Source organism: Anoplopoma fimbria, chromosome 14 (assembly GCF_027596085.1).
Source record: "Anoplopoma fimbria isolate UVic2021 breed Golden Eagle Sablefish chromosome 14, Afim_UVic_2022, whole genome shotgun sequence".
NCBI classification, from domain to species: Eukaryota; Metazoa; Chordata; class Actinopteri; order Perciformes; family Anoplopomatidae; genus Anoplopoma; species Anoplopoma fimbria.
In genome coordinates, this window is record NC_072462.1 from 14480165 (window position 1) to 14493358 (window position 13194).

A 13194-nucleotide genomic window follows, 5' to 3' on the forward strand; every position below is an offset into this window, starting at 1 on the left:
GTGTGCAGGTCAAACTACTATAAAGAACATTGTCGGGAGAAATCAGTGCAGGGTTGATGACCTGTCTGCATTCCAGTTAGTTTAATAATTCTTAAAAAAATAACAAAAAAAACATTACAACATGGTTAATAGGTAAGCTAGACAAGCTGAGATTCGTCTATCATTGTGTATTACTCGACCTTGGCCAAAGTGAAGTGAGAAAACATGTGTTGCACACTTCTGTGAGGCAGCTGGGCTAACAGGCTGTGATGCTTCCCTCTGTTGGACAACTAGAACAACTACTACCTGCACTGAAATGAACGGCTCACTGCACAAGTATAAGCAATGATTAAACATATATAAAGAATATATTCTCTCAGTTTCTTATAATTGATGACATGAAAATATATTGCAAAATTCTGTCAAACTCTTGAAACAAAATGAGGCACTCTTCATATATAACATAATATCTCATCTATGAACATATGAATGAATCTCTACTTTCAGATTGCACACACAGTCATCAAGTACTTTACATACAGTATAAGCTCCTATACAACAACCATACAAGATTTAAGAGTTAAGAATATGCAGAACACAGTGGCATAAAATCATAAATCATGTTTATGTATGTACATTTTGTATGGTAGCATAAATATATGCGTGCTTTCTCCAGGAGAGATGTTAGTGTTTTGAAAAAAGCTGCGTGGAAGCAAGATTGATTAATTACTAGCTGCTTGGATTTTTTGGTTATTAGTGTCTTTGTTTCGTTTTGTGTCATGTTTTGGATTTCTTGTTTTTAGTGTCCGTATGTAAGAGTGCATGAAGGTAATTGTGCAGTGGAAGCACAGTTGCTTATGTTTCATTTCAGCAGGCCTTTATAGTATAAAAGCAAATTCGGCTGAGTGCCTTTTCTTGTGCTGTTAATATTTTAACATAATTATTTTTACTGTAAATTCAGACACAAGACCGTCCTGGTATACAACTTTAGTTGCAATACACTGCTCATTTTCTTTTTGTGAGATTTAATCTGACTTCAATGATTCTTGTGTACTTGCTCTATTTTACCACTTGATGTCACCCTTTTTACAGACACCAGTGAACTGAAACTGAGCTGAGCTGTTGGATCAAGCTCTGCTGATGCAATAGTTTGGAGACACAATAGCAAAGAGACGTGTAACAAAGTAAAGATCCGGAAGGAAAACTGAAATACTCTGAGAACCATTATAGACCAAATCCTAGTATGTGTGTGTTATTTAAATTTCTGCATGACTCATTATTAATTCAGTGTGACACCGCTTACCTTCCTCCCAGAGAACAGCATACACAGCTGATGCATGGAGCCTCCATTCTTGGTCAGCTCTTTCTTCAGGGTTTTAGGTGATGGGAGTGTCCAGCCGCCCTTGTGGTGCCCTCCCCCTGCCTCCAGGCAGTTGATGGCGTTGTCTGACGTGAAACAAGGCGTGCGGGGGTCTTGCAGGAGGCTCCCTTCGCTGTGCGTGCGCCGGCGGAGGGAATTCTGCACGCTCAGCCCCCCTCCTCCATGCTTCTCGCAGGTGGCCCCCTCCACCATGCTGCGGCGCTTGCTGTCACTACGCTGCAGGTAGGCGTCGTCACTGTCGTCTTCATCGTCCTCCTCGTCGGACTCCTCGTCTTCATCTTCGTCTTCGTCGTACTCTTCTTCGTCAGTGTTGGGTGAGGAGAGGGCGTCGGCGCTGAAGGAGCGGTCAAGGCGCAGCTCGGGGATGACAAATGAGGATGAGGAGGAGGAGGGGGGAGCGTTGGCGTCCAGTGGCTCCGAGGCGTTGTCCTCATCCGTGTTGGACACCACCAGGTTTAGGTTGACCTCCTCTTCATTCCTCTCTCCCTCACCCTCTCCTCCATCTTCTTTCTCGTCCCCCTCACTCCCAGCACTCTTTCTGCTGGCCCCATCATCCTCCTCTTCCTCTCTCCTGCTCTCCAAAGTATTCACCTCTTTCCAGATCTCCATCTCGTTCCCCTCCATACTCCTCCAGTCCTCGCCCTCGGTGGAAGGAGGTGGCGTGGGGGGCACCTTGTGGCGCTCCTCAGATCCCACCAGACCCCCAAGAGGCATGTAGATCTCGTCCAAAGGGGTGAGAGGCTCTGAGGGGTGAGGGCTGCCCAGGGTTCGAGGCTCTGAGGGACTGGAGGGATACAGGCTGCTTTCCTCGCCTTCTGAGCTGCGGTGGGGCAGGTGGAGGCCCACACCACTCCGATCTCCTCCTACTCCGCCCAGTTCACAGGAAGGGGCTTCCACATTAGGCTCCAACATCTAGAAAAGGGAAAAAAAGAAGGCAGAGGGCGAGAACAGTTAGTCAAAACCGTCGGACAATAGACGCCCTGTATATACCTAAATCTAACAAGTTTAACACGGCATGATTGAGATTTACTGTTCTGCCATGAACAAATCCACTTATCACAGCTTTTTCATCAGCAGGCATTAAATTTAGTTTTGAAATATCTCTGTCATGCTAGATGTTCGGGTGATCGAGCAGTAATGCCAGGAGCAGAGTAGACGACATTTATGTCTGTTGAGGAGGTCACAATGTCAGATTTAGTGATGATAGTCCATCCTGATCATAACATACAGTCATTCAAGACTGGAAGTTCTACAACCATGTCATCACGAAAGCACCCTGTGGATGTTGTCAAACTAGGGGAATGACAGGATAGGAATCATGTCTTTCAATCAGGGACAAATGAGGCGTTATAGATGCAAAGTGTGGTGTATTTCACTACGCGATATAAAACAAACTGTTGCTGACTTTAGCTCATAAGACTAACAACAGACTGAGCTGCTAAACACCACATTGTATCAGTGCCAGTGAGTTCATCTTGTGTTACAGGGCTGTTCTGCTGCTTTAGCTACTACACCACACTGTAGCTTGCTGCACTGATTCAATCATACAAACACGCTATTGTGCTCTTAGTGACCGTGGAATAAAAAAAAACATGACAAAACTCTTAAAGAAATGGATGAGATTACTGCTACAACGTCTTAGCCACACATCTCTTCACCCATCTATCTATTTTCTGATATGTTCATATCATTTTAACATACTGACAATTTCCATCTAGCCAAAATGACCACACACCCCCTCTACTGCCCTCACCCACTTCTCCGGACCAAACACAATATCCCTGTCACACACAAACGTGCTCGTGTGCACACACACAGCGCCATGCCCGTCCTCACCCTCTGCCTTTAGCATTACCTCCTTCCCAAAATGTGCTGGTTTTTAAATGCTGCTTTAACATATTGCAGCCCACAGAGCCCTCAGTGGGTGGATCATTACAAATGCATTTCGAGTGGGCCAACAGCTTTCAAACTGACAGAATTGTATTTCAAATTTGACTTAAGATCACAAAGTTGCTGAATATGTAAAGCTGAATTGCGGAACTGTTGATAATGATATGAAGTAAACTTTTTTTACCATTTAATGTAAGGATGATGCCAACTTTTATTTTCCAAAATTAAATAAGTATTATTTTAACTTAGTATGCAGTAACATTACTATGTGGATGCAAACAACTTTTTCCCCCTCATTTTAAGTGAAAGACTTAATTGAGGTCAATCAACTGAATTACAATTCACATAAATGTCATGTATAAACTTGGTGATTTTGGAACCAGTGTATTTTCATGAAGGAGCCTAAGAAACCTATGACCATGTTGTAGATATTCAATATGCGTCGCTTTCTAATGCACTGGGTAGGAGCACTGGGCTGGTTCAATAACTCTACACAGTAAAATGTATGTAGAATCCAACACAACTAACTGTACTGATGACCAAAGAGATAGAAAAAACCTTAATAATTAACAACAAAGGTACGTCAAAGGTAAAGAAGAGATCAAGGATAAAATCAAGTTGGAATGATCTTATTTTTTCTAAAGCAAAACGGGGATAGAGAAGTAAAGAAGTGATGCTAGCTTTATTCTTTTAACTGAACAGAAACAGAGGGCTTTCAGCTCACTCAGGGTGCAGCATGAAGGACATGGGAAGCAAACAGTATGAGCAATATTAAGTTAGGGGAATGTTTTATTATCCCTTTGAAGTAGGTTTGTGAAGTGAATATGAACTCCGACATGAATGTGAACTCTTATATATAGTCCATGAAACTAAACGGCTGTACCCAAAATATCTGTTATTCAATGTGTGCATGAGTTGATTTATGAAATCACAAGTCCTCAGCTCGGTTTACAAAGGCAATTCTATCTTCTTTAAGTCTGCAGCAAGTCTTGTGAAGGGCCTCATTGTGCTGGTCAAGTTAACCCATGATGACAAACTGCAGTCACAAGACGCTCTGCTCTAATTGGATATAATGCTGCCTCCTCTTGAGCAGCTCTCATGAATTTTCACAAGCTGTTTGTGTATTTATGCAGCTCACAATAGTCTCCCAGATACTGTTGTCCAGATTAAACTTTTCTTTAAACCTTTGACCTGTATTCATGAACTCTGCAAATAGCTTTAGTCAGGCTGACTTTCAGGCAGGATGAACGTAAAAAAAAATCCTGCTAATATCACAGCTCTGTTTTTAGACTGGGACAACAAAGTGTTGGGCGTGGATGAGAGAAAAAGTGCTGCATGGGTGTTGTGCTGTAAAGAGATATGTTGTGTGAGGAAATCTGCCCACAAAAGACTGGCCTCTGCTGTTGCTGATATGCACGGGGCACACCGGGCCCAAGTGTGCCCATGACATGTTGCTGATTAACCGCCAAACAGGTCTGTAACCATGGAGACCGACAGCTAGGCAACAGCAAAGCGCAGAGGGGCTGTCACACCATATATATAAATATATGTAAACATATACATATATATCTCCTGCAAAGATATGACTTCATATTCTTGTAATATGGGCTGTGGAGAGCCCCAAGGCTCTGTTCTGAGCCCGTTTATTTTGTGTACACACACTATTACGTGTGTATTATGTTTATGTTGTATTTAAGTGGTTCAAACATACACGCCCCTTTGCCAAATCTGTCCCTCTACTAAACTTTTTTTCTTGGAGAAACACAACCCATAGTTATTCAGACCTTTTGCTTGTGTACTTGTTTTGGCGGTGTTGGTTCCATTTACTATTTTCCCAACGTGGCCACTGTGAAGTCCTTTGAGACTAAAGCGGTGACTCAGGGCTATAAATATAAATTTGACTTGTTTTGATGTTTATGGATATATACAACTACCCCAAGGTGATCCAGACCTCTTATTTTCTCTTCTAACTACCTCTTAACCCTCCTGTGATCCTATCTAAAGGGTTCACAGTAGTGTTTCAACCAAGTCTTCAGGGCTTCTTACTGATGCACTGGGTGTATGAGGGATATTTTTAGAATGAAAGGCACTTTCACTAAAGCACCTAGTGAGGAAAGCGGAAGTAAAGCCTCTGTCTTTTATCACTTTCTGCCCTTCCTTTTCTTGTTCTTTCTTTATCCATGGAGTTCCAAGTCAGAGTGGTCGGAAAAAATATGATTTTTGATTGTTTTATCAGGCATGTGATAGTATTAACATTTTGAGAAATCATGGGACTATCTTTCCATCATACATTTAAATGTGAGGTGTACACAGACAGCTTTTCTCTTTCCTTTTCTCAACTTAGCTGACCCCCATCTCTCTTTCCCTGTCTTACATACATAAACCCCTGACTGTTGAATTTATGGCTTGAGACACAATGGAGCCACCTGTTCTGTCAGATACACTTGTTCCTTCTCACACTCTCTACAGTCGACACATACACACACACACACACACACAAACTCAAACACACAAATCACGCAGCTTCAAATTAAACCCCTGTCTTTCAAGGCTGTCCTCAAGTTTAATCTGAAGATATGAAAACAACGGACATATCATCAAACTTCATCTTCGAGACATTTTCTCATTATTACATTTGCCACATTGCCAACACTCTTTTAGCCTGCTTCATACGATTAATGAATAGGCATAAGCTAATGGGTAATGTGCCTAGGTTTATATGTATACACGCACATACAATACACACATGTACTCCAATATGGCTCAAAGTCATCAATGATTCCACAAATTGTAATCGTTTGCATTGCCTTAATTAAGCAAGGAAACAAAACCAGTGCTAAAAGGGACAGTGGGGTGCAGGGTGAGACAGTGAATAGATGGAGGAGACAAAGTGAATAAGACAAGCAGAAGGGAGGAGGGGAGTCGGTGAACGGCAATGACACAGACATGAGATGATGTAGTGGAAGAGGGCAGAGAGAAAGAAATAAAACGGCAAAGGAGATCTTGGAAAATGTCCATCTTCTTTTTTTTTAATGTCAGTTGACCATGACCAGCATTACAGGTCCCTGTACTACGAAACGAGTTAAACATAACCAGGATATATTTTAGTTTGTTGGCTTAAACACACAATCAAGGCTAAAAGTAACACAGTTGCAGGAAAGACAGCAGGCTTATAATATCACTACCCCGATTAGTTCTAACTATAATTACATTTTTGTATTCCGTTATGTTAATGTGTTGTTTAGATGTATCATAAAAATAGAATAGGCTAGAATAGAAGATACTTTACAAATCCCCTTGGGGAAATTATGGCTTGTATGACAAATTTAGCCTTATTCTTTCAGCTGAAACCCCAGCGGTGGGAAACCGACTTGGTAGAAGATAAAAAAAATAGCATTAATAATTCAAAGTGGGACGAAGGCTTACTTTCAAATCGTATAATCACCCACAGCATACATAAAAGTACTTGCAGCAAAGTAACGCAAGGTGATGCATACAGTCTGCAAGACAGTTAGCGCACGACTCCGCCATGTCGCACTGCAACATATAGCTCAAGAAGCTGACACACATAAGTGAATATGTGATGTGAATATAAGATAAGAGGATATTTACAGAATTTGTGTTATTTTGGTTATATAAATGTCTAAAATGTATGGTGCTGTTAGATTGCTGTTAGACCATGTCGTTTATATGTTCTGAAGCTTAGTTAAAAAGCAACAACTATATAATACCAATGCTGAGGTGCAGACTTACTTTTTTAAACAAAGACAAACTATATGCCACAAATAATGCACGGATGTTAAAGACTTATTGATGCTTTTCAGTTTTGGGAGTCTCAAAATAGGAAGATTTTTTGAGTCAAAATGGGGCCTAGAAGGAAGCTACCCTTGACCTTCTTTCATGCCTTCTGTGACATATAATTGTGCACAACTACAGAAACAGCTCAGAAACTGCATCCAGAAATTAAGAATACAACATCACAGAAGAAACCAGGTGTGTTCAGTCGATACCCTGAAGTCATATTTCCCCAAAAACTCACTGAAGAAATGAAGACTGACAATAATGACCTTCATTCGCCAAAAACAATACTCTTATTCTGAAGGTCTAAATTTCTGAAGGTCAAAACATATTTTTATAAAGATGAAGCTCGGGAAAAACACAAACTTGTGGACAGTCACCCGGGGACAATTACGTGAACTCTGTCCCGCGGTTACCATGGCAATGAGAGACCCATTCTAGGGGAGCAGCTGTGCTGTGGGTTCTCCCAAAGCTAGAGATGTACCTATGAACTCTGTCATCGTAGCTTATCTCCAAACCCTCCCTCTTCTCATTTTCAAAGTGCCATCTTTCATCTTTATCTCTTTCCTTCCTATTCCCCCTTTCTCTTCTCTCTATTTAATTTCCTGTGTCCTGGTTGATTTTAAGTAAGGCATTACATTTAAGATTGGTTATTGATTGATTGATTGATTGATTGATTGATTGATTGATTAAAGTCTTCACCTGCCTCTCTCTACTTGTGTAATATTAATGGTTTAATGTTTCCACCATTACACTTGCCAAGTCCACTTCCAAACTAAATAAATCCAGCTCAACTCAATTAGCAATGCTGTTAAAAAAACAAAAAACATGTTTTTTCTTTATCTTCCTCTTTACCACTCCCTCTGGATCCACTATCTTCAGTGGTGGATCTGTAAGACAGCAAGTTGGCTGCCAGGATGTCTAAGTGTTTTAACTCCAACCAATCAGTCTGCATTACTCTTGTTTACCATACTCTTTTGTTTTCTTTACTCACTGACTTATATCATTGATTTCTTCAAAGAACATGTAAGGTCAGTGAAGACTAGATAAGACTTCCTGCTTACATAGCCCAAAGGGAAAACATAAAAGGAAAATAATGACAAGAAATAGGAATAAAGTCAATAAAACTGGACACTGTAACCCTTGTTCTCATTTTACTCACACTATTTACTGGCAATGACAGATGAGAAGCAAATTCCCATCTCCTTTTTTATAAATAAGTGGACCATTTATAGTCCATTTATTTGTGGCCCATTTATTACAACTAGAACATATGTAGCATACTGATTGCCATTGAAATTGGTTTAGATTTGTGTTTGAACTATAGGGTTTTGTCTGCATGTTTTCCATTTTCACCCAATTTGTAATGGCCAATTTACCTTGAATGGAATGGAGGGCTTCCCTAGATCTTAGCAACAAGGATACAATCCCTCAACAGCTTCCCATCTAGCAACCCTGCCAATTGTGTTTGCTGAGCGCCAGGCCCGTTGGTTTATATTTTTTATGCATATTATAACCCGCCTACCTAACCTTAATTATGTATTGAAATGAATGGTAGATTCAAGAAAGAAATATGTGAATGAGGGTACCTTGTATTGACAACATCTTTAACTTTTGCAGAACTCAGATCCTTTATTAAAAACAAAAGCAGCAATACACAATAAAAATACCCCAATACACAGAAAAATAGTTATACTATTTTATATAACATTATTGAACAACTATTATTGATATGTCTAAGAAGCAAGTTGCCATTTTATATATAGGTTACAATTCTATTTTGAAGAGGACTAGTGCCTATAGCTGTCAGATAAATGTAGTGGCCTCTGAAATGTCCCGTACTTATTTTTTTGCAGAAATACTTACATATTAACTTTCAAACACTGTCGTCTAAATCAGTCTCAGGATGTCAAAGTTACATTGTTTATGCCTCATGTAGATAAACTAGTTTTATTAGAAGAGGAGCTACACATTTTAGAAAGAGGGAATGAGAGGAACAAACAAAGAGCAGGAGAAGGATAAAGAAGGTGAAAAGAATACAATAAAAACAAGGATCTTGGTCTCTTCCTGGGCACAGAAGAAGACACTCAAAAGAAGACATAAAAACGTATGCAACTTGGAAGCATGAGTCTGTGTTTCTGAGACAATAAGCCTCCTTGGGGGTGCGATGCTGCTTGTTATCTCCCTCAACAGCGATAGAAAACTTGTTTTCTAGTACTTGTGAACCAAATTATTTTCCGCTTAGTCCTTTTCATACAAAAAAAGCCTAAGTGTCTTCGCCTAAAGTGAAATAATTTGCTCCATCCCACGTCACAGGTTGTTATACAAACTCACATATACGTACAAACCCACACACAAGGTTCATTTTCTACCTCACTGCTATCACAGGTCAAATATCACGAAAGACACACATGTCCTATCTAATTTGGAAGAGGTGTATGTGTAAGCTAGTCATGCAGTATATGTTGATCATCCTGATGTTTGCTGCTTCAGTGAAGCAAAGAGTGTGCACCCATGACAGGAAGGCTGGCTGTAGGTTTGTTTGTGTATCTATGCGTGCATGTCCACGCCAACTAAATATATATTAAGCATGTTTTGACATACACTTTCCAGAACAATGCGGTCCGATGATTTGAGAGCCATTATTGCTTTGTGTAATACCAATAACTCTTTAAAAGACCAGACCATATAGATGATCAATCTCTAAATGACCTCATTACATGCACCGCAATGCACCGGCCTTTTTTGCCCTGGTTTTCACTAAGAGACGAGCGATGAGGCGGGTAATAGTCATTTATCTGTCAGACCCCTCTATTGTGATCAGGCTGAGAGGAAAGGAGAAAGAAAATGGAAAAGGGCGCGAGGGAAAAAGTGAGAAAAGGGTCCGTAGATCAAAAGAAAACCATGAGGGCAAGATGTCAGGTAAACACAGCAGACATAAAAGTGGGATAAATCTTTTGAACTGAATCCTGAAAGATATAGTATCAGGAAATATAGCTTATAGAGCAATACAAATGCTTTAGGCATCATTAAATTAAAGTGCATCCACTCATATGTGCATAATAATACTCATATTCATCTAACAGTGCTTCAGGGTAGCAGATATATTCAGTGTGTCAGCAACACTAATTGAAGCAGAATAGCTTTGACTTGGCAGCAGACTTAAACCTCAAAGATATCAACTGCGATTTATTAGCATGAAGGCTATTTTCAATTATATTTCAGTTTGAACGGAGAGCTCATGACGTAGTTGTCCTGTACGAATACATATGTGTGTTTAAGTTTAAGTCATTACATTGCAATCTCACTCATTTAAAGAGTAACATGGTGCACACTTCCACTCCTACAAAACCTTTGAAAGAATCAAGACTCATTCTCTCACAGGAACCAGGCACAGGCCATCACAGCGGGAGAATGGGAGAAATGGGATGGGTTGGGTTTTTTGGGGTGTGTGTGTGTGTGTGTGTGTGTGTGTGTGCGTGTGTGTGTGTGTCACATCCAAAGATGCAAAGGCATTATTGATAGAAGCTGAGGGTTCAGAGAGAAACTGTCATTGACGTAACTTGCCCTGTGACGCCAGGCAGCTGAAGACAATGTGACCACTGAACAAGCCTGGAAAAGGCCTTTATAGAGAGAGCAAAGAGAGATGTGTGTGCGTGTGAATAAGAGGATGGTGAGAGAAGATGCGGCCGGCTTTTGTTTCCTTTGTGTCTTACATTTTGTGTGTGTGCGTGTGCATGTGTGACAAACAAGAGGTTGTGATGTGTGTGACTTTGTTTTTTCACAGGTTATAAAAAAATAGCAAACATCTCATTTGTACAAGCTAGAGCTAGGGGTGTTACAACAGCTGATAAATCACATTCAGTCTTGTGTACGTGTGTCTGTGTGTGTGTGTGGGTCATGGACAGTGTCGACTATTGATCAAGGCCAGTGAAAAGACTGAGGTCGAGGAAAGAGGAGAGGAGGAAAATGTTCTACCTCTATATCTCACTTCAAAAAAACTTCTTAAACTATATATATCTTTACACCACATTCATTCAAACACAAGCTACCATTTGCTTAAACGCTGTATAATTGATCATATCCCTATTTATGTATCAACAGGCAATTACATAAAGTACACACCCATCTAATTATCTCTCTCTCTCTCCTTCTAAGAAGGGAAAAATGCTACAATTCCTCTAATGAGGAATAGAGAAAAGCAATTTTCCCCAGTGTGCTTCCTGTTGTTCTCTCTGTTGGCCCCTCTGTTTGCTCTCTCTATCACATTCAGCTTGCCTCCGAGTCTGTTTTAATGCCAATCTCCCTATATGCTCCTCTCTCTCTCTCTCAGTTACCCTGTTTTCCACCCCTACGACTCCCCAGCCATGTGGAGGGGCTAAATGATGTCACTGGCACCCAGGCAGAGACGAAACAAGTGAAATAAAATCACCAAACGTGAGGTATAATCAATCCATTGTTCGGAAAATACTGTACACAAGTCTTGTTTACTAAGAGGGAGGTGATATTACAGGGGCAATCATATTAAAAAGAGCTATTAAAGCCATATGCGAGGGAGGGAAATAAGTGGATGGAGTGATAGAGAGAGACACCCAACCCCTCATATAAGCATGTCATAGAGATGCCTTGTGATAAATAAGCTTTTATTGCTTTTTCCTATCTTTCCTCCCATCTCTCTGTCTTATTTTTCTCCCCGTATGACTAAACCACTCCCTGCCCTCCAGCTGCAGAATATAAGCAACTCAAACTAACCACATTGATACTTCAAGACATTTTTCCCCAAAGACAGAGAAAAAGCACCATAAAATCAATTAGCACGAAACGATCCACAAAATAAGATGTACTCTACAGATGAGAAATACAGTGATGGTACGCAAACCCCTACCTGGCAAGAGGAAGCAGTTCCAGGTTACAATCCACTAAAAGCAGACACAGGCACTTCACACATCCCCGTTAACGTGGCCTACTTCCTCTGTCAAACTGTTGTGTGAATGTTTGTGGCTGGATAGCCGGTCTGGTGTGTGTGATTCTGTCAGTGTGGGGTAGGCCAACTGAACTGTGCACAGAGAGGGAGAGAGAGAGCAAGAGAGAGAGAGAGAGAGAGAGAGAGAGAGAGAGAGAGAGAGAGAGAGAAAGCCCAAGAGGCTAAGAAGGTAGACTCCCATGCTGCACAAACAAGTGAGAAGGGAAAGAGGGAGAGGGAAGGAGAGAGAGGGAGGAGATAGCGATAATGATAAGAGACAAATGAGCAGCAAGGGCTCAGAGAGGAGGATATGCATGTGTTGGTGCGTGTGTCCACCCAACATAATAACTGGTCTCCGTGATTGCAGATGTGTGTGTGTCTGTAAATATTGTCTGACATCTGTGTCCATTTGTGCCTTCGCAACCTCCCCCAAGACATTAAGGCTCTGCAGCAAGGTCCCACAGGATGCACAAAGCACACAATGAACACATATCCATTGTAAACACACACACACACACACACACACACACACACACACACACACACACACACACACACACACACACACACAAACACACGTTTAGTAAGTTTAAACTCACGTGCAGGTCTCTGACACGCACAATGCAGCTGTGAAGTCAATGGGTAAACATATGGCGCAGGAAACTATGCCCATTATAAAAACATCCAATTTTAAAAGGAAACACCCACAATATTAAACATTATCTGAATGAAATGGCTTTTATTTATCAGTCTTAGCACACAGAGGTCATCAGTGTGTCGAAGGTATGCTGTAAAACATTTGATACCAACTGTTAATGTGGAGAATGTTCCTATATATCCTAGTTTTGCAGCCATTTTTCTAAATTCAGTTCTTCTTAAATTTCTAATTTCTAACAATTCTGATTCTGGCACTCACTTATTTTCTGAGTGAGTGCATTGTACATTAAACAGATAACATTTGGTACATATCTGTGAGACAGAAGTTCGTAAAATTAGATAAAAGCCTGCTATACCCAAAACATTAGTGTTGTTATGTGTTGTGCTGAGGCTTCGGATCGTGTGACGAGTAATGCAGGAAGGTTTCTGTAAAGCACTTATAGAGGCTTGTATTGTTTTTCAAATGATGTCATTGAAGACACCCGAAGCCGAAACAAATTGAGAAATAATAGTTCCTAAATAAAGT

At 40.7% G+C, this 13194-nt stretch overlaps 1 protein-coding gene across 1 annotated transcript in view; it reads right to left on the reverse strand.

The window, feature by feature from the left end:
- The window catches only part of rgs3a (regulator of G protein signaling 3a), a 76705-nt gene that overhangs the window by 30891 nt on the left and 32620 nt on the right, over positions 1 to 13194 (reverse strand). The window contains 1 exon segment of the mRNA XM_054613195.1: positions 1283 to 2272. Within this exon segment, the coding sequence (XP_054469170.1) occupies positions 1283 to 2272 (990 nt within the window).